Source organism: Hemiscyllium ocellatum, chromosome 4 (genome assembly GCF_020745735.1).
Source record: "Hemiscyllium ocellatum isolate sHemOce1 chromosome 4, sHemOce1.pat.X.cur, whole genome shotgun sequence".
In the NCBI taxonomy this organism is placed as follows: domain Eukaryota; kingdom Metazoa; phylum Chordata; class Chondrichthyes; order Orectolobiformes; family Hemiscylliidae; genus Hemiscyllium; species Hemiscyllium ocellatum.
The window spans coordinates 99938207-99961301 of record NC_083404.1 but is presented as its reverse complement, the minus strand read 5'-3'; the positions used below and the strand labels follow the sequence as shown (position 1 = coordinate 99961301).

At 37.9% G+C, this 23095-nt stretch overlaps 1 protein-coding gene across 1 annotated transcript in view; it reads right to left on the bottom strand.

The window, feature by feature from the left end:
* tmem67 (transmembrane protein 67) overlaps positions 1–23095 on the bottom strand; it is a 171691-nt gene that overhangs the window by 96859 nt on the left and 51737 nt on the right. Inside the window, exons 9-13 of the mRNA XM_060824041.1 lie at positions 19664–19750; positions 12408–12473; positions 8637–8793; positions 6174–6297; positions 3054–3159 (exon numbers count right to left, since the gene is read on the bottom strand). Of these exons, the coding sequence (XP_060680024.1) occupies positions 3054–3159; positions 6174–6297; positions 8637–8793; positions 12408–12473; positions 19664–19750 (540 nt within the window). The remainder of the gene's footprint in view (positions 1–3053; positions 3160–6173; positions 6298–8636; positions 8794–12407; positions 12474–19663; positions 19751–23095) is intronic.

Genomic DNA, 23095 nt, shown 5'->3' with positions numbered 1-23095 from the left:
TCTATTGAAACATATAAGATTCCTAGAACACTTGACAGGGTAGATATGGAAAGTTTCTTTCTATTTGTGGGAGAATAGGACCAGAGGGCATAATCTCAGTGTAAGGATTGGCCCATTTGAGATGGAGATGTCTGAATCGCTGGAATTCTTTACCATCGAATGCTGCAGAGTCTGGGTTGTTAAGAAGATTGAAGGCTGGGATAAGTAGATTTTTAATCAGTAAGGGAATCAAGGATTATAGGAAACAGTAGAAAAGTGGAGTCAAGGATTGCTAGATCACATTGAATGGTGGAGAAGACTTTATCGACTTACATGGCCTATTTCTGCCTCAATATCTTATGATCTTATTTTGCTATTTCTTCAGGGATGGTGATGATGGCATCAGGAGACGATTCTGAGTATGACAATGTTTGGCTGTTGCTTGACTAGTCTATCTCCCAACGCCTGGGACAAGTTCCCAGATGTTCGTACCATGAATTTTGCAGGCTCAATTGACTGGAATTGCTGATGTTGGTTTAATTCCATTGTTTTTGCCAGATGGTCTGCCTGATTTTATTCTTTAGAGTCATTTAAACAGTTTGACCACTAAGTCATTGCTAGGCCATTCAGAGGGTAGCTAAGAGTCAACCACATTGCTACACTTCTGGTGTGGGGTCAGTCAGGTAAGCACAGCAGACTACCCTCCATAAAGGGCATGAATGAACCAGCTAGATATTTACAAATGAGTTCATGGCTATCTTTAGACTTCTAATTCCAGATTTTTTGAATTCTTATTCTACCATCTGCTGTCATGGGATCTGAAGCCTGAGCCAGGTCCTGTGAGCATTATGCGGGTCTCTGAATTACTAGTCTACTGGTAATATCACTACGCTATTGCCTACTGTGGTAGTTCAATATAAATGATCTTTGCACCACAATGTTTATAATTTTGAAGCAATGTCCCCTTTTTCTTTCCAATTTACTATGCCATATTATTTATTTTGTTGATAGATAGAGTCATGATACTAAAGTATCAGTTCCAAACCTGTTCTTTTTGTATGAAAGCAGGCCCAACTTCTCCAGCATCTCTTTATCTTAGATTATGATTAACACCAAGAATGCTCTGCTCCAAGCTTAAACATTTAATAAAATGCTTGCTCTACTCCATAGTTTCCCAGTGCAGTCCTACCCATGGATCTGTGTATCAATATGCTCAAATTTCTCTCCTGGTTTTTGTATTGTAAAAAACTATAAACTTGTATTATTATAGTTTTTTTTTACTGATACCTATTTCATTTACTATTACATATATTTACATTTAGCCAAAATTGATGACATTACTAATGCAAGCCCAACTACCCGAAGTATCTAGTTCTTCCTTAGTTCGAACTCCCTTATTCCCTATTGATTATTACACCCCTAATTTAATGCATTAACAAATTTGAAAAAGTTTGTTTCTGCCTTCACTTGCATGTTATCTACGCATGTTAAAAATAATACCTGGGCTTGCATTAATTCAGAAGAAAGTGAGGACCGCAGATACTGGAGATCAGAATCAAAAAGTGTGGCACTGGAAAAACATGTCAGGTCAGGCAGCATCCGAGGAATAGGAGAATTGACATTTTGGGTATAAATTCAGTTCCAGGGTATGATGATACTATGGTTTTAAGAGGTATATTTTGATTAGATTAGATTAGATTACTTGATTAGATTACTCATAGTGTGGAAACAGGCCCTTCGGCCCAACAAGTCCACACCGACCCGCCGAAGCGCAACATACCCATACCCATACATTTACCCCTTACCTAACACTACGGGCAATTTAGCATGGCCAATTCAGCTGACCCGCACATCTTTGGACTGTGGGAGGAAACCGGAGCACCCGGAGGAAACCCACGCAGACACGGGGTTTATCTTGCTTTTGTTTTTGAAGAGAGGTTGTAAGGCAGAGATATCGAGCTGTCTATTGAAATATCTTCAAGTAAACAGCTTGTGAGACCTTCGGATTTATTTTTAAAGCAGGAATGACAGAAGCAGCCTGAATGAGTGGAACAAGCTTCCAAAGAACCAGGATTTTTCTTTTAGTTTTTCAGCAGTTGTTGCTGGGTCTTGAAACTGGATGGAGGCTGCAGTGTATTTCTCCCTGCTACTGTCTCTCTCAGAGTTGTCTCTTGATGTTTTGTTTCCCTCCTGCTGCTGGAGTTGCATGTGAGACAACCTGTTCTTCAAACTTGCCTTTTACTAAGGGTGCATTCATAGGATGTTACTACATTGGAATAAATACTGTTTAGTAGGAAAATAATCTATCATTCTGTTAAGTTTTCCAATAGAGTTAAGTTATTCTAATTGCTTCTTTCTTTTGTTGTGTTTTAACTATTGTGAATTAATAAAGTTTTTTTTTGCTTCAAGACTGGTAATTTGACCAATTGAATTGCATCTGGAATGAAACTATTGGCACTTGCCTTTAAAATAAGAAAAGGTTAGACGTTACGTTTTATTCTTAATGTATTTTGAGGGGGCCCAGTCTAGTCCATAAAAATAGACTTTGCTTTCTTCCTGTTTCAGTTAACTTTCTAACCATTTTAATACTTGATCTATGGTGTGCTTTTCAGCCTGTCAACCAGTCTTGTGTTTGATGCTTTATTCAATAATTTTACTGGAATCTAAATAAACAAAATTCTAAATTCCCTGTTCATAAAGTTCATTTACTCCTTAATAAGAACCAGGGATTTATCAAATAACCCTCCTCTTGTGCTGCTCTTCGTGGCTCATAATTCATGGTCACAGCAGTACATTTTATTTCATGGTTTGTTGTATATGAGAATACTTGAAAGAATTTGGTTGGTTATCCCCCTTGATAAGATCACTATTCTCAATGTCAGATTCAAATTAACATTGGAAAGGTAAAATGGATACCCTGAAGATTGCTTTTTGTGGGCAGCTTTCTCTGAGGTCAGTGGCAAATGATATTGTTTTGCTGCTGGCCACAAAGTGTGCCACTATGAGAATCAGAGTCAATTTTGTTCATCTACACTTTGCTCTTTGAATATTTTTGAAGTGGAAATTTTGCTTACTGAAACAGACTGTTGATCTGGATCTTGGATCTTAATACTTTTGTAGGAGACAATCAGAGTAGGAGGATAGATATTTCCTTGTAGAGTGTTAGGCACAAGATTGACCCTGTAACAAGATGTCAATAAAGTTAAAATCCATTTGGATGTTTTCACAAATTCAGCTACAAGTTATGATCTGATAAGAAATTATATCTACTGTTTTCTTTAATTTAGTAAATAAATTAGTTGACTGAAATTCTGATGGGCAGCATGTAGTGCTCCCATTTTACAGAAATGCTTAAATTTATGGACTATCTTGGAGTTGGACTGGATCAAATGATGGGCAAGGCGTGATTCCTGTATTCCTAACTCCATTGCTATTTTCGCCTATTTTTGTCAGCATGGCATAATGGTGCAGCCAATGAGCTCAATGGCACTTTTACCCTTCATAGATCCATTTGCGGCATTTCAGACATTTCAACAATTTTGATGACACTGAGCATACTCTGTTAGTAGATCATGGCACCTCAGAGGAGTTCTGAAAAGTAGGGGATCCATAGTCCTGAGTCAGAAACAGACTAAACACTTTTCAACATTGCCTTTGAAATACCTTGCCCCTCATCACTTCTCATAAAATGTTCATAGCATCAATGACAAAAAAATCATAATCACATCTATTAGTCTTATGTAAATAAATACATACATAAATACATGAAAAAAACTCTTTAAAAGATCAGGTTATCATAGGGTAATAAAGATATCAATCAAACAAAATTATCACTCAAACGTCTGTTGAACTGAATGTATTTGCCAATCTTGTTGCTCAGCCAGCAGTCCCTGTAAGGTTGCCAGGAAAAGAAACAAAGATGTCTAGCCATCTACTTAGGTTCTGTGGATACGCCTTTCCATCCAGTTCACAAGAATCGATCCCTAGATGTCTTCTTGAAAAGAGTTTCCTAACCCACAGTTTAGTGAAATAAAACTAATTGTTTTCACTTAACAAATCTGTTCTTAGCTAAACATGGCCACATTGATGCAACCTCCTCAAAACTTTCACCACAGTTCTACTCCTTTGGTCTACAGATTCAACATCCTGTACGTTCTATTTCCAATGAAAGAACTTCTTCTCTTTGGGATTCCCTTAATAAACTCCTCTGACTTGCAAACTCTTACCTAACTTTAAAAACTCCTCAAAATCTACATATTTATCTATATTCTCAGTTACATCCTCTGACATAACTATTCCTAACCAGTATCTATCTACTCTGTGAAATGCTTTTAGAATTTAACAATATTAAAGGTGCAATGTAAATACAAGTTATTGTGCTTTTATACTAAGAAATTGCATTTGGCATCAGGATACAAGCTCTATGGGCAAGTTCAGACTGGAACTTTGGAGGCAGCTATTTTACAACAATGTTGCAAGTTTTGATATAAACTTATATTGACTTATTTGCGTCAAAAAGAATCAGCCAATTTGACAAAGCTAAGTGATTTCACAACCACGGCTCAAATCAAACATGTAGTTGTGGATGATTGTAGACAATTAAAACAATTAACCAGAAGAAGAGACTTTAAAATAAAATTCACCAATAATTTGATCCATTCCATTGTAATGTCAAGAATTTACTGACACTGGATATTGCGAAGGCTATTTCCCTGATAACATTTTGGCTGTACAACTTCAGATTTGTGATCTAGAACTAGCTGTATCCCTAGCCAAGCTCTTCCAGTACCTTGACAACATTTCACTTAGGTTAGTGAGTTGCAAGTAACACTCACATCATGGAAGTCATACTGAAATTGGCATTGAGTTCTCAAGTTTAAAGATAAAATATGGAGTCCATTGATTGATTCAGAATTTTGAGCACGTAAAATGACTTATAGGATACTGAGTGCTGGCAAGGAAGTAGATAATGAATGTTGCATTAATGCCAGGCAATGACCATCTTCAACAGGAAAGAATTTAACTATTTTCCTTTGCCATTACTTGGCATTATCATCATTGAATCTTGCATTATCAACATCCTCAGTGTTACCAATGCTGAGAAACTGAACTAGATCAGCCTTATAACTAGTTTTTCTATAAGATATCAGAGTTTGGTAATTTTCAGTCAGGTAGTGTGCCTACAAAGAGGAGGTTTCACCTCCTTACAACTACAACCTTCTTCATTTTCATCCAATTACCCTGTTGAGGAGAAAGAAACTGCTGCTGCTACTGTTGTTCCTGCTGGTGCAGCTGGAAGTAATGTGGCTTCTGATCTTGTCCCTCTACCTGAAGTAAATGATACAGGTGCACAAGCTGCATCTGTGCTGTTGATGAGGCTGGCAGCAGAGCAGAGCAGCAGGGGAAGAGTGAAGTGCTAGACAGGTGAACTGCATTCTGACTTGTTGCACATCGCCTCTCAAAGAGGAAAAACAATTTCAAGTGAGAAGAGATACTTTTAAAACATCTCTCATATGGCTGTGGCTCTTTCATGCTTTTGATCAAAGCCTTTCCACCTTGTCAGTTTCTTGCTGTGTGTTACCTCAGTGGCCTTGGCATGCAATAGATAAAGCACCAATGAAATGCACTGTTGAGGAATTGAGAATTAAAAGTTAAAAACACCAATAGTATTAAGGGTGATTTTGACTCTCAACTATTTTCTACGAGGTTCGTTTCTCAGATTATCAAAGGATCTATGCTGTTTTCTTTTATTTCAGACTGAGAGAATAGTGGTTAGTTTCCATCAGGTGCAGGTAGTGGGGAATCACATACTGGATTCTTTGATCACCAAGGTTTCATCTGAGATGCCTTTGTGGATAGGAAGGAGACCCATTGCCTGATGTGCAAATCCTGACTACAAGCAGATCACACAGGTATATGTGACTTTTTTGGGAAGTTAGAATGTTGTTCTAATAATAAAAGGAATGAATAAAAACATTAATTTTAGTTTTTTTTGTATAGAGAGATAAAGATAGGCTTCATTCTCGACTGGGTCTAGCAAAGTGATATTCCCTAAATATAGTGAAGATGGAAAAACACTACTCCATAAGATTTTCACCCTCTTTGGCTAACCAGGGCATCTCAAAAGTATGTCAGGCAACTTACATGAAAACTGAACATTTCCAGTCTGCATTCATACCAAAGCTTTTTCTCACCTGATTGTTATACTGTTAGCAACTCTAATCACCTTTGGTTGGTTCTTTAGGTTAGTTTCACGACCAGATAAAGTATCCACCAAGAAAATACGTCTAGTAAAACGCCAGTTATTCTCTGTATTAACTGTGAAATGAAAAACAGTTTGAAAAATAATTCAAAAACAAGCACAAAGTTTTTAAATTCCAGGCATATACTGAAAATAATAATGAAACTGACCTCCACAATCTATCACCTTCTTGCTATTAGAATTAAAGGCTGGGAAACTGAGGTTCCATAATTTCCCAATGATGTACATTCATGGTTTGATGGCCTGCAACTTAGGAACGTAAAACAAATGGCTGCAAAGATAGTGGATGCATTGGTTGCAATCTTCAAACAATTGCCAGGATCTGGAAAGGTATCAGGGAATTGGAAAACCCCAAATGTAACATGTCATTCAAGAAACTGGAAGATGAAGGGTAAGAAGCTACAGGTCTGTTAACTCAAAATCTTTCATTGGGAAATTGCTGAAATCCATCATTAAGGAAATAGTTGCAGGACAATTTGAAAATCATAAACAATGAAGCAGAGTCAAGTTTAATAAAGAGGAAATAGTGTTTGAATTATTTGAATTCTTTGAAGTTGTAACAAGCAAAGTGGGTAAAGGTGAATCAGTACATGCTTAGTTTCGATACTATAGCTTCTGTATTTTCATCTTTATAGCTGCAACTAAAATAATTATCAAATTTAAAGTGCCAATATCTATACAAGCATGATATTCCCTGTACAATGAAGTGCCAACTATGTGCCCTCAGAGATCAGTTTTTCTTTACCCTTCAACTATATCTAGGTATAGTCACAGCCTCCATGGCTGAGTGCTCTGTCCTATATTGGAGTTTTCTGTCCTTAAAGGTTTGAGCGGATGGTCCCCAGGGGCATTTGTGAATGGAGGGCTCAGATCATGCAGGTATATGTGAATTTCTTGGGAAGCTGGAATGTTGTTCTCATCATAAAATGAATGAAATAAAAACTGTCAAAAGCACGAAAGAGCCACAGCTATATGACAGGTGTTTTAAAAGTACCTCTTCTCTCTTGAAATTGTTTTTCCTCTTTGAGAGGTGATCTACAACAAATAGACTTCATTCTCTACCAGATGACCTCCTAGTCTTGAGTTTCCCTTCAATTAAGATGGAACAGTCTGGAATGCTCTGAGACGAGTCTTTTGGGGAGGCCTATATGATGTTCCTTCTCTTGCGGGAACCAGCTCGCACCACCACATTGTCTCTGGAGCGCATCTGGAGTGAGGTTGAGGTTCCTCGATCCCCTTGCCATTGATGCTGAGCAGTAATAGCTAAAGTCATGGAGTGCAGGTTTGTGTACATTTCCAGCAACTGCTGAATGTTTTTGTGAACCTTGCTTTTTATGGAAGCGGCCAACCTTTCTATCGAGACATTTGTATTCAGTCAAATTAAGCATTATCTCGTAATTCACAAATAAAATCCGAGTAACTTACTTTAATATCCTCAAAATATGCACAATCTGAACTAACTTGCAGGAGCAGTGTAAAAAAAAACAGATCAGTCATCGTTTAATCAAATGACAGAACAGCAAGAGCCAAACAGCCTACTTCTCTTCCCAACTAAACAAAGTAGTTTATACCATTAAATGTTTTAAGAATATAGCAAATGGACAAGTAACTTCTATTATTTAAAAGTCAGAAGAGAAATCAAACTTTTCAGTTACTTTAGTTGCATAATTGAAAGGAACATGCATTTGATGGTACTGCTCCTCCAAAATCTCTCTCAATTGTTTACCTTTTTTAACTTTGTCCTATTTTAAATAGAGTTACCATAATGCTGGCAGATCACCTTGAATTGGGCAGCTGGCTTTACAGCTGGCTCCTGCTGCTAACCATCCCCATTAATCGAGGATAGGAACCACAGCATCAAAAGCACAGCAGGTCCGGCAGCATTCAAACAGCAGGAGAGTTGACGTTTCAGGCACAATCCCTTCATCAGAGGTGTGTGTGTGGAGAAGGCAGCTGGGAAGGCAATAGATAAATGCAGGTGAGGGTGATAGTGATAGGTCAGGGGGAGGGCGGAATGGATAGGTGGGAAGGAAGATATATAAGTAGGACCGTTCAAAAAGGCTGTGCCAAGTTGGAGGGTTAGATCTGGGATGAGGTGGTGGAAGTATAGTATATTAAAAGTATTTGGTGGCTGACAATCAATCTGTTCAGCTAGGTTACAAATGCCTTTGCACGGCACAGAGTGAGACTTGAACCCAGAATGCCTGGCTGAGAGGCAAGAATGTTGTGCCACAAGACCTCCTATATAAAAAGGGCTCACAAGTAGGAACAAATATTTTTAATGTCTAATTCAATAAAGTTACAGTATTATCTTGCACTTGGCTAAGTCAGAAATATTTGTGAATTAAACTTCGGTAATTCAACAATAAATGCTATATAATGGTCTCATGATTACCTTGGTTAATGAATTGTCCATTATATTGAAAGTTTAAGTTACGAACTGCAATAGGATGAAGTTTATCCTCGCCATCTTCCCCTTCGTAAAGCATGTATAAGTCATAAAATTGAATGTCATCGTAATCAGATAAAAGCTTGGAAACAGGAATTATACACTGTTCAAGAAAGAAAATAAACAAGTTAAAAAAATGACACAATGTGTAAAAATTCTCTTAGAAGGGAAAATAATCTTCAGATGACATTATAGGACTTGTGTTATTTAAAATATCCATTCCAAGAATTTAATCCAAGCTATGGAACTAAACATATTTCCTAACTCTCAAACTCACCTTCTTTCCTTACATGTAATTTGTCAACAAGTGTTTTAGCAAATACCTGTAGGTATTTAATAGATTTTTGAAATAGAGCAATTAAGGTGCCTAAAAATGGATGTAACATTCCTAACCATGATCCTGTACAATATTGTCTAGCCAATATTGCTCTCCAATTTCCCAATATATACATTGAAGAGCTTATGACTGATTTCTCCAAAGAACTTGTTACTAAGTTTCTACTTCTGCTTATAGTATAAGTTCTTACCCATGTGATTAATTGCATTGTTTTGAAATTATTGAACTCTATTGACCTCTTGTATTGAGAGAATCAATGTTAAGGTCTTCATCTTCACTTTCAAATTGATCAGCAGTCTCTGATCAATTTCTATGAATTCCTCCAGTTGCACATCCATGCATGCACTTTCCACTGATATCTTACATCTTGTCCTTATACTTTTTAAGCAAAGGTAGTAAGGTATTAAGGGATATAGACCAAAGGCAAATATCTCGAATTAGTCCACAGATCAGCAAGGATGTCATTGAATGGTGGAACAGGCACAGAGGGTTGAATGGCCTACTTCTGTTCCCAAGTTTCTATGTTTTCTCCCCCTCTAACAACAGTGGTTCATTCCACATTCAACCTGTAGAACTCTCATTTGTTGCATTTTTGCCTTTTCACTTCTCTGTACATTGTCAATCATTTTTTTAGAATCTTCCTTTTCAACTGCATTTTTGCTCCTTGGCAAAATTTCTACTCTCAATAGTGTTCTGAAGTATCTTTAGAAAGAATAAATGCTATTGAAATGCATTAAGATACCGTACCTGGGTGTTAAAAAAGTAAAGGTTTCAACTCTACATTTACTGTAAGGATTTGGCTAAAGGTTGATGACTGCACTGACCCAAAATCCGGTTTACTGGCCTTCTGAATTCATTCCAGGTAATTTTTAAACAACTTTATGTAAGATATACTTGCTTACTCGTTTCCCATTTTCCTCATACTTTACAGAATTTTAGAAAATGTGTTAATTTCTAGATCATGGTTAAGAATGTTACTTCCATTTATAGGCACATTAATTGTCCTATTTCAAAAAATCTATTAAATACATATAGGTATTAGGCAAAAGAAAAATATTTCAGGCTGTGCAAGGGTCAGAAAGGCAGGATATAAATGTAAGTTATGTTTTTCTCTGTGCTTAAAAGTTAACTGGAGTTAACCATTTAAAGAGTAATTATGCCAAAGCGTTTACACAAGTTAGGCAATCTAGGGTTTGGAGTCTTAGGTCTATAAAACTAACTGAAGAAAACTGGGAAATAAATTGTGCGGTCTCTGACTGTAAATTGTGAAATCAGTTGCAAGGAAATTCTGCCGAAATGCCATGTTACAAATATAATTTTTTTCTTAAGAAAATGAAACAGATAATTCAGGAAATTACAGGGCAGTTTTTAAAAATGAAATTCTTAGAATGCCATGAGAACCTATGATATTTTCCGAAATAGCATTTAATGAAATATGCTTTAACTTGGATCAGTCAACAAAGATTTCTAAGGGGTATATGGGAAAATAACTGATTTATTCTCTTGTTGGGACATACTTGAAAGTTGCTTGGTATTGAAAATGTAAATAGATGTACAACTATTCTATAGTGTAACAATTTTGGAGCTTTATCATGTTATGCTACAATGCAATAGCTTATTCAGCAGCTTTTTTTATTGATTTAAACTTGTAAAGACCTTTAGTAAGTACTGAAGAAGCATGTTACCATTCTAAATAAGTTACATTTCCAGACTGGAGTTAAATTACATTTTAATTAATCTATGCTTAACTATTTTACAAAAAAGATAAATTGAAGCATAAAATGTATAAAATACTAAACTTAGAGTCATAGAGATGTACAGCATGGAAACAGATACTGTTTAGAAACGTAAGATCATAAAAAATGGTAACAGGAGTAGTTTGTAATAGCCTGTTGAGCATGATCTGCATGTTAAGAAATGGAAGATGTAACAGTAGGTTATTTGAAATTTCTGTCTGAAGCTAAACTGAGAGAATTAGCAGATAAATCAATGGTGGAAATAAAAGTAGGATTTCATAAGGAAGAAATACTCCAAGGGATAGCCAACATTTGGAACTGATAGAAGAGAAATCTGAAATTGAAATGTCACAACTGCAATGAGCTAAGACACAGTTAGAAATTTTAAAAAAAACTTGAAGAGGAAAAGAACAAAGAGTAAAGAGATACAGAATCAAGAAAACTTGAAATGGAAAATGTTATGATCCCAACTAATGTTACTACTGGACAAGTAACTGTACAAATGCCAGGCAATGATCAGCTCCAATAAGAGACAATAGAACCAGCATCCATTGACATTCAACGGTTTACCATAATTGAATCCCCCACTATTAACATCCTTAAATTACTCTTGACAGAAACCTAACTGGCTAAACACAGTGGCTACAAGAGCAGGTCAGGTTATAGGAATACTGTGGCAAGTAACTCATTTGCAGATTCCCCAAATCTATCCATATCGACAAGGCCCAAGTCAGGAGTGTGATAGAATACTCTCCTTTTGTCTGGATGGATTCAACGACAACAACAGTCAAGATGCTTGACACCATTCAGACATAGCAGTCTGCTGGATTGGCACCAAATCTTCAAGCATCCACTCCCTCCATCACTGATGCTCAGTAGCAGCAGTGTGTACTACCTCCAAGAAGCACTGCAGAAATTCTCCAAAGATCCTTTGACAGAACTTTCCAAACCCATGGCCACTTCCACCTAGAAGGATAAGGGCAGCAAATACATGGGAACTAGCAAGTTCCCCTCGAACCCATCCTGACTTGGAAATGCATCTTCATTCCTTCATTGTCATTGGATCAAAATACTGGAATTCCCTGGAAATAGGGGTCATTGTTTAAAATAAGAGGTCGTGACGTTTTGGAACTCTCTTCCTCAAAAGCAGGCATTATCTATGAATATTTTTAAGATGGAAGTAAATAGACTTTTGACAAGCAATGGAATGAAAGATTATTGGGTTTAGGCAGGAATGTAGAATTGAGGTCTTGTGTAACGTTTTACAATGTTGCATCCTGTCAAATAACTTAGAAGATTCAAAAATTTATAACCATCAATTCCCCTTTATGTATGATGTGAGTGACATCGTAAAAAAAAATTTAGTAAGTTTTTCAAGCACAATTTTCCACTTAAATAACCATGCTGACTCTGCTTACTCAAGTTTCGAAGTGCTATTACTGCTTTATTGAGAATGGGTTTCTTCATTTTCCTCATGTGTCTTATCAGACTAACTTGCCTGCAGTTCCCTCTTTTTCCTGTCTTTGATTTCTTTAAAGGTGGTGTTATAAGTCTAAAATAAATAAACTTCAGTATCTCTATAGATTAAATATAGCATAAAAAGTTGGATATCATTTAGTAATGAATAGCGTTAGTCCCACTCACTTGCTGCTGATACGTAATTCCAAAGACATAAGCAGCATTCAGTTTAGCCATGGTATCTGGGCACAACTGTAAGGATGAACAATAAATAAAACATTTACTCTCATATCAAAATAAACTGTGGCTATACTTAGACTGTAAGTATAAATAGACTTTAAACCTAATAACTTAAAAACAAAAGACATCTGATGTATATAATATATATATATAAATATTGTATCTCCTACTTAGATAGTTTGGAAACTGGAAATATTAGTGATGTGTTTTTCTTAATCTAAAGGAGAATCACAATATTTTACATGGATTAATGTGATGAAATAGGCCTCAAGGCAAATTAATAAGGACAACCCAAATTTATCTAGCATCTCCAAAGTAATAAAATGTTCCAGTCTGTCTGAACAGCTTTATAGAACACAATATCACATCTAGCCACATCAGGTGTTAGGTTGAATTTAGTCAGTAACCAATTACTGTAGTCTCAGTTAAGCATTAACTAGTTGTTAGCATGACTTATACAGTCAGAGAGTCCTACAGCACGGAGACATGCTCAAACTGGTCCATGCTGTCCAAAATGCCCATCCACACTAACCTTATTTCCCTGCACGGGGTCCACATCCTTCTAAATCTTTTCTATCCAAATGCCTTTTAAATGTTGTACAGCTCATTCTATATGCATACCATCCTCTGTGTAAAAATGTTGCACCTCAAGTCCCCTTTTATTCTTTCCCCTCTTACTTTAAACTAACACCCTCTAGTCCTCAATTCCTGGGAAAAAGACTGAGTGCATTCACCTTATCCATGCCTCTCATGACATGCCTCTCACCAGCACAGTGGCTCAATGGTTAGCACTGCTGCCTCACAGTGCCAGGGATCTGGTTTTGATTCCAGCCTCAGGCAACTGTCTGTGTGGAGTTTGCACATTTTCCCCTTGTCTGCATGGGCTTCCTCTGGGTGCTCCGGTTTCCTCCCACAATCCAAAGATGTGCAGGTTAGATGAATTGACCATGCTAAATTGCCCACAGTGTTCAGGGATGTGTAGTTTAGAGGCAAATGTAGAGTAATAGGGTAGGGTGAGATACTTTTCAGAGGGTCAGTGTCGACTTGTCAGGTCGAAGGGCCTGTTTCCATACTGTAGGGATTCTATGATTCTATAATCTAAAACAGTTCTATAAGATCCCCATTTTGCCCCACTTGGGAAAACACCTTGTACCACAGAGCTGCTAACCATATCACTGGGAGAAGGGTCCATTGCAGAAAGTATATGTTGAAAAGTCCAGACAAATCTGGGTCCAAAGTTCTAATAGGCACTGAAGATTGAGAGATGGGGAGAAGGTGGGTATCAGAAGCAAGGGTGGGGAGAACAAAGAACACAGTACATTATAGCGCAGTCCAGGCCCTTGATGTTGCACAGACATGTGAAACCAATCTAAAGCCCATCTTACCTATACTATTCCATTATCATCCATACATTTATCCAATTACCATTTAAATGTCCTTAAAGTTGGCGAGTCTACTACTATTATTGCAGGCAGGGCATCCCACACCCTTACTGCTCTGAGTAAAGAACCTACCTCTGACATCTGTCCTATATCTATCACCCCTCAATTTAAAGCTAAATCCCCTCTTGCTTGCCATAATGAGAAGAATAACTGGAGATATGTCTGTTTATCCCAGGGTAACTTTAAAAGAGATAATTCTTGCCCAACATCTGTCTGAAATGAGTAAGGCTGCAAGGCTCACTGACTGGCATGGGCCATTCTCTTAAGTGACTTCCACAAATTGGTCATGTAGAAGTCTCAGCAGCCAAAGGGAGGATGAGATACCTGACAAAGTCTTTGTCTTCATTTGACTGATGTGGAGCTATGTACAGGCAGGTAAATGCTTAATTCAGCAAGACTCTTGCTGAATTTTGCATGCTACCCCATCCTCAAATGTGGCAGGGGAACACATAATCCAACCGACTATGTGATGTGACCAAATGTTTGTTCAAAGAGATAGGTTTCAATGAATGTCTTAGAAGTAGAACTGGAAGGATATTCCAGAATTTATGACAACAGAAGTCCTAGGCAATTCAAATCGAGGATAGTCAGTAGGTGAAGATAGTTTGGAAGCCTTTGGACATTAGGGAGAAGATAGAGAAAAGGAAAGACATGGAGGAATTAGAAAACATGGATGGTTATTCTAAAATTAAGAAATTGCTTGAATTGGAGCCAAAGTAGATCGGTAAATAAAGCTGGATAGAGGTAAACAGGATTTGACTCAAATTAAATCATGGTCAACAGCAATTTGAAGGACAGAACATGGGAGACCAGACAGGATTGCACTGAGTAGTCAATATATGGATAACAAATGATTAAATGTAGGCTATAAAGTCAGAGAGGCACATCACATGGAAACAGACCCTTCGGCCCAACTCATCCATGTGACCAGGTTTCTTAAATTGAACTATTTCCATTTGGCTGCTATTGGTCCATGACCCAAGAAACCTTCCTATCCATATATCTATCCAAATGTTTTTAAATGCTAAGATTGTATTTACTTCTACAAATTCCTCTGGCAGCTCATTCCATATACACACCATCCTCTGTATGAAAAAGTCGCCCCTTTTAAATCTTACCACCCTCACGTTAAACTTATGTCCTCTAGTTTCGAACAGTCCTACCCTGAGGAAAAATCATTGGCTATTCACCTTATCTATGCTCCTCATAATTTTATAAACATCTATGAGGTCATTCCTTAGTCTCCTACACTTTATGGGAAAATGTTTAATCATCAGTGGAATGAAGACTCAATTGGAATACTGAAGGTTTGTGGGAAGTGAAAATTTAAATAAGAGGAAGTATGAGAATAGACTAGCAATTAATCAAAATCTGCAAGTTTTCAGTTCAAAACCAGTAGGAGAGTCATTAAAAGATGAGTATTGCCAATCAGAGAACAAAAACGGGATTTATACATGGAGGCAAAGACATGGCTGAGGTGCTAAGTGAATACTTTGCATCTCTCTCGACAAAAGAGGGTGCTGTCCAAGCCACGGTGTCACAGGAGGAAACTCCGTAACTAGAACTAGAACTTTTTATGCATTTATGCCGCCCTTTGTACGATCGTGTGGTTTGTGCTGTCCATGTAGCACCTTGGTCCTGGACGAACGCGGTCTCGTTTTTTACTGTATCAGTTGTATATGGTAGAAATGATAAATAAAATCTACTCTCTCTCGCTCTCTAGAAGTGTTCAAAATTATTAAGGAAGAAATCCGGGATAAATTGTTGGCACTTAAAGTTGATCAGACATGATGCACCTAAGGATTTTAAAGAAGTGAGGATAGGAATTGTGGAGGCACTGGTCACTGTCATTCAGTCTTCTCTGGACATGGGGAATGTGCCAGACGCCCAGAGGATTGTAACATTACAACCTTGTTAAAGAAAGATTGTAAGGATAATTCCAATAATTACAGAATGATTAGTTTAACTTCAGCAGTGGGGAACTTCCAGAAACAATTAGTCGGGACAGAATTAGTAAGAGCATAAGACCATGAGAAGTAGGAACAGGAGTAGCTTGCTCAGCCATTCAGTAGGATCATGACTGCTCCAATATTTCTCACATCCACTTTCCTGCCTTTTCTCTTTCACCCTTCATTCCCATGCTGATCAAGAATCTATCTCTCAGTCGTAAATATTCACAAAGACTCTCGCCCCAGCTCTCTGTGGCAAGGAGCTCCAAAGACTCACAAGCCTGAGAAGAAATTCCTCCTCATCTTGGTCTTAAATTGTCACCCTTTTATCCCCAGATGCCCTCTGGTCCTAAACTCTCCCATGAGGTGAAACATCCTCTCAGAATTTACCCTGGAAAGGTCCTTAAGAATCCTAAACGCTTAAATGAGATAATCTCTCATTCTTCTAAATTCCAATCTGTTTAGCTTTTGTTCTGATTTGGAGGTGCCGGTGTTGGACAAAGTTAAAAATCACATAACACCAAGATATAGTCCAACAGGTTGATTTGGAAGCACTAGCTTTCGAGGCACTGTCTCTTCATCAGGACAACCATCTGATGAAAAAGCAGCGCCTTGAAGGTTAGTGCTTCCAAATAAACCTGTTAGACTATAGCCTGGTGTTGTGTGATTTTTAACTTTAGCTTTTGTTCAATAGACAATCTTTCCATATCAAGTGAACCTTCTCTGAACTGCCTCCAATGAATCAATATCTTTCCTTAAATAAGGGGATCAAAACTGCTCAAAGTACTCAAGACATGGTCTCAACCAGCAACTTGTACAGTTGCAGTAAAACATCCTTCCTCTTATACACCAACCGCCTTGAAATAAGGGATGACATTCCAGTAGCCTTCCTGATTACCTGCTGCATCTGTGTGCTAGCTTTTTGTGTTTTGTGCACAAGTACCATCAAGTCCTGGTGTATTGCAGATTTGTACAGTTACTATACTGTTTTTTAAAATAGCTTCCAAAATGAACAACATCACATTTTTCCAGATTATATTGGGTCAGTTGCAATCCCTGATCTGATCCCTGTGGATCCCCATTGGTAATCCCTGGAAAAAGTTGGATTGATTGAGAAGAGTCAGCACAGATTACTAAAAGGGAGAATCATATTTAACTAACTTGCTGAATTTTTTTTTAAGATATAACAGCAAGTATTTGATGAGGACAGCATTGTTGATGTGGTATATTTCGATTTAGAAGGAATTTGATGCAGTACCACATAACAAACTTGTGAAGAAAGCCAGAGTATGAAAGGGATAAAAACAACATTGATACAAATTTGGCAAACTGAGGAAACAGAGAGTAACAGTCAATGGATTTTTTTCAGGCTAGAGGAAGATTTGTGGTGGAATTCCCCATGGAGTTAGTATGTTAGTATTAGTACTTTTGCATTTCCTGATATATATGTAAATGATCTGGAGCTTGGTATGCCGGGGATAATTTCAAAGTTTGCAGATGAAACAAAACTTGGAAAACTTGCAAACTGTAAGGAGGGCAGTGTAAAACTCCCGAAATATATTAACAGGTTGGCGCAGTGAACGGATAGGTGTCAGAAAAAGTTCAAAGCAGAGAAGTGTGAAATAGTGCGCTTTGTTTGTGAAAAACAATACAAAATAGGGTGCACGATTCTAAAGGGGCTGCTGGAGCAGAGAGGCCTGGATGTGTATCTGTACAGGTCATTGAAGATAGCAAACAAGTGGAGAGAGCAGTTAATAAAGCATACAGTGCAGTTGGCTTTTTTATATTCACTTGTGGGACGTGGGCATCACTGGTTGGATCAGTATTTATTATCTGTCTCTAGTTGCCTTTGCGAAGGTGGTGCAATTATTGAATTGCTACAGTCCATGTGGTGTACAATAGTCTTACAATGCCATCAGAGTCCAAGATTTTGATATATTTCTAAGGATTGTGAATGTCTTGGAGGGGAACTTGTATGTGGTGATGCTCCCAAGGATTTTTTGCCCTTATTATTTATATGGAAGTGGTTGTGGGTTTGGAAGATGCTGTCTAAGGATCTTTGGAGAATTTCTTCAGTGTATCTTATGGATGGTACATACAGCAGCTACTGAGCATCAGTGCTGGGTGGAGCGTAGGTTTGTGCATGTGGTATCAATCAAGCAGGCTGCTTTGTCCTGCATGTGTCAAGCTTCTTGAGTGTTGTTAGAGCTGCACTCAATTAGGCAAATGGAGAGTATTCCATCGCATTCCTGACTTGCGCCTTATGATCGTGGACAGGAGAGTCAGAACATGAGTTACACACTGCAGTATTCCTAGCCTCTGACCTAATCTTGTAGAAACCATTTATGTGATAAGTCCAGTTGAGTTTCTGGTCAATAGTAATCCTCAGAACGTTGATACTGGGGGATTACATGATGTTAATGTCATGAATGGTGGTGGATGGATTCTCAAGAATTGAAGATGGGCAACGCCTGGCCTTTACTCACTTTTATTGGCAATGGTGGTGTCTGGGACATTGACTGTAAGGTATATCAGATGAATAGTCTCTGAGCACTTTCAATTTTGGCACTTGGGTAAGGAGCTGTTTCAGTGTTGCCACTTCCTCAGTTGCTTAGGTTGATGCCAGTTTCATTTCTCTGTTAAGACTTTGCACTGATTATTACATAGCTTGCTCGACAACTTCAGAACACAGTTGAGAGTAAACCTCATTGCTATGGACTAGAGTCACATGTAGGCCAAAGCATGTAAGATGGCAGTTTCAGTTCCTAAAGGACTTTACTAGCCTAAGACTACTTGGTCCAAAACCATTGCCAATCTCCCCCCACTCTCTTTCCCCCCCCACCCCATATTAAAAGGACAGCGTATAAAAGGAGATGATGTTGACTTGCACAGGACACTTGTTCGACATCTGCTGGAGTATTGTGTAGAGTTGTGGGTACTAATATCATAATAAAGATCTGAATTGTGTTGGACAGAGTGCAGAAAAGATTTACAAAAGTGGTTCTGGGAGTGAGAAACTTCAGTTATGAGGACAGACTGAGGAACTTGGAACTGTTTTCCTTGGACAGAAGAAGGCGGAGAGGAGATTTGATAGAGGTTTTTAAAATCATGAGTGTGGTGAATAAGTAGAAAGGAAGAATCTATCCCCTGTCATGAAAAAGAAACAAATGAGAGGGCATAGATTTATCATGATGCTCAAAAGAAGCAAGGCTGATGTGTGAAAAAAAAACTTTTTCACACAGCAAGTAGTTACGGAATGGAATGCAATGTCTGGAAATGTGGTGGAGTTAGGTTCAATTCAGGTACTGAACAGAGCATTGGATTATTCTTTAAATAGAAATGGTGTGCAGGGCTATTGGGAAAAGGAAGGAGATTGACATAAGGCAATAGAACTGGTGTAGGCACTAGGGGCCAACTTGCCTCCTTCTGTAACAATTTTGCAATTCTCAATAAGGGTGAAGTTGGGCAATGTTCCAGTGCGCAAAAGGGAAGAATCGGTGGTGGTGCAAATATGAGATCAGAACCTCTGCTCAGAGGTGAAATGTGAAAGTAAGGATGAGAACAGATTGGCTTAATCGCACTGTTGCCAGTGAGAGAGATAGAGTGGTCAATTTGGAAGTGGCATGAATAGAAAACAATGGTTCCAGTCTTCCTAATATTTAATAATTTGACAATTAACTATGATAAAATTTAACAAGAAATCAATGAGTTAGTAACTAAGTGAGTTTTTGAGACTTAAAGTTTGAAATTTAATAAAAAGTAAAGGTCATCCAAATAACACCTTATATAATAAATATTTTACAAAGATTACCTGTAGAGTGCCTCCAGTTACTTTTTCCCAATCAAGAAAATAGCCACGTGCATCAAATTTGGCAATAATTAACTGTAGTTCCATACGCTGTCAGCAGAAAAAAGTTAATAATAAAGAATAACTGTAATCATGGTTCACAGCATTTTCTTATATTTAAGTTTAAAGGTACCACACAATATAGACAACCATTTGGAAAAGTATCAGATGGTCAAATTAAACTACCAACATTTTGTGAGGGACATGATTAATCTAGTTGACTTTTCAAGTCGGGGAAAAAATGGTAGATTATAGTGTCTATGGATGGTATTTGCAGAAACAATCAGAAGAAAGGGAAGATAAGATTCAAGATGATTAATACACTGCAACTGACCAGCTGAGATATGATTTATTAATTTAATAATTGTATACCTTCTCAGAACCACAATTTAGCTTGTGTGTTTATCTTCAAATAAGAAATAATTGAAGCAAATATGGAAAATGCAGATTTTGTATTTCTGATCAATTCATACTTTTGTTTGACAAAGCAAATGTTATGTTATACAGCAGGAATAACTCTCCAGCGAGGAAAGGGAAGAATGAGGGAGAAAACAGTATAGCCTATTTTCTCCACCCTCCAACCATCAATGAGCCTAGTGTGCAATCTGATTAAATTTCTGTCTTCCACACTTGCTGCTTGAAATAACTCGGGTCTCATTACCAGACTGTGAGTGAGCTATAGACACCTTCTATTTGTTTATCCGTCACCCCATTATATGTATGAATTAAAATTGTCTCACCAGTCTTCATTAATTACATTAGTATAAGAAAAAGGTCTTCTCAAGTTATAAGTTGGAGAAACCTTTGAAAGTTAGGACAAATCTTCACTTTCAGGAAATATAAAAGAACTGTGGAACATCTTGAAAGTGATCAGAGAATTTTACAAGGTCCATGCCTAAAATTATTCAATTAATCGATCCACAATCAAAAACAATTAACTTGAATCAATTTAAATGTGGTAACTTGCCGTGCGCAAAGTCTGGGTGCAGGATAATGTTTCAAGTAGCTGATTGAGTGAAATCCATCAAAGGTACCTACCTGTAACATACTAATAATTTAATTAGTCTATTTAACCTCTTTTTTTTAAAGATGTTGTGTGATTGCATCAAGCTCAAAAAGGAAAAGATAGGATCCCATGTGCACAATAAAATTTCCAAGTAGAAGTGAGCAAGACATTTTGGTGCAAGTATGTGAAGATACATGCCTAATGACCACTGGTGACACACAGAACAGGGTGATAACAACATGAGTCAGTAATAATGCTGATTTGTAGCCTTCACTTCACTTTCTGAATTTCACACTGAAGCTCTAACTTGACAGCATATCAGGAAACATTAAACGATATTTATTGCTTGCTCGTATTATTTAAAAGGATTATGAAGTCTCAGCAGGCTAGTTGCTGATGCTGTCTTATGCAATCATCAGCAAACATCTCCACCTCTGACCTCATAACAGAGACAGGGTCATTGATGAACCAACTGAAGATGTTTGGGTCCAGGGAACTATCCTGAAGACACCTGTGGAGAGGTCTTGGAGATGAAATGTTTGACATCCAATGACCACAACCAGTTTCTTATGTATTAGACATGACTTGAACAAACAGAGAGATTTCCCCCAACTCTCACTGAAATTAGTTTTGCTAGGGCTCCTCAATACCATTCTCAGTCAAACACAACCTTGTTGTTAAAGGCAGTCACTTTCATGTCACCTCTGGAACTCGATTCTTGTCAATGCTTAAACCAAGGCTGTAATGAAGTCAGGAAATTAGTGGTCCTGGGTATCCAGGGAGTGAACATCAGTGGACAGATTATTGCTAGCCAAGTGCTGCTTGAAAGTAATTGATGACACCTTCAATCATTTTACTGATGATCGATAGTAAATCGGTGTATTCGTAATTGACTGAGTTGGATTTGTCCTCCTTTCTGTGTATGGGACATACCTCGGACATTTTCCAGATTGTTTGGGGCAGAGCAATTTCTGGAGCACACCTCTTCAAATATTATTTTGAGGACTGGAGCCTTTACAGCATCCAGCGCCTTCAACTATTTTTTGACATATGTGAAGTGAGTTGAGCTAGCTGAAGACCGACATGTAAGATGGCTGGGAACCTCTTGAGGAGGCTAAGATGGATCATCTGCTTGGCACTTCTGGTTAGATATTATTACAAATGTTTCAGTCTTATTGTTTGCATTAACGTACAGAGCTCCTCCATCGCTGAGAATGGGGATATTTGAGGAGCTTCCTCCTCCAATGAATTGCTTAAATGTCCACCACCATTCATGACTAGATAATACAAGATTGCAGAGCTTCGACCCAACCCTTTGGTTGTGCAATTACTTACCTGATCATTTGCTGTCAGTGCTGTTTAGCACACAGTACTCCTGATTTATAGTTTCACCAGGTTGATAACTCAGTTTGAGGTATGCCTGCTGTTGCTCTAGGTATGCCCATTTCTTTAGACTGGCTTGATGATAATGGTTGAATGGTTGTTATGCTAGGCCATAACATTGCAAATAGTGTTAGATCACAATTCTGCTTCTGTTGATGGCCCACAGCACCTCAAGGATGTCCAATCTTGATATGATGGAACAGTTGGAACTCTATCCTTCATTTAGCATGGAGCTAGTGCCACCCAACACAGTAGAAGGTATCCATCTTCACAATTCTGAACTCATGAATCTGTAATGTTTTTGCACAACTCACTCCCTTTCTTGTCTTCTGCAGACATCAGCAGCATCCTAATAACAGCTTCCCAAAGGCCGGCCTGGCCAGCCACCAGTTCTTTCTTCACCTTTGAACATGTAGCCACATATTACTCCGAATGAACACTGGCAAGTCTAGCTCCTGCAGAAAGTTCCACTTTTACTTCGAGTTATACAGATAAAAGACTCATCTTCTGCAACAAGCATTCCAAACTTCTATTTTCCAAGTATACACTTACAAAAAAAAACAAAAATATGAATAACAGGAGCCGCTTGCCTTTCAACTATCACTAAATTTATAGTCAATGAATGATGATTTCACCAAACTCCTCAACAATGTGATCAGTCAGCAGTTGCAGTCTGCTCTAGTTTTCAAAAACAGTAGGAGATGGAAAGTTCTGACAATGAGCACCATGGGATGCCACTACATGGATCTTTAACATTTGTTTGACCTATTTAGATTTAAGCTCGACAATTCATGTTGAATACAAACAGTAAAATATTGTAAATGAGGGAGGAACCAGCCCCAATCTCCAAATGATCTAAGAAAGGTGACTGGGGCCCATGTGCAGCATATGAGGCCTTACAGTATATTTATGATCTGTGGACTGCAGGTGACATTTCATAAGTCACAGAAATGGTGGGATTAATTCGTAACAATCAATGTCATGGTCAGGATTCCTTGTGTCCAGGA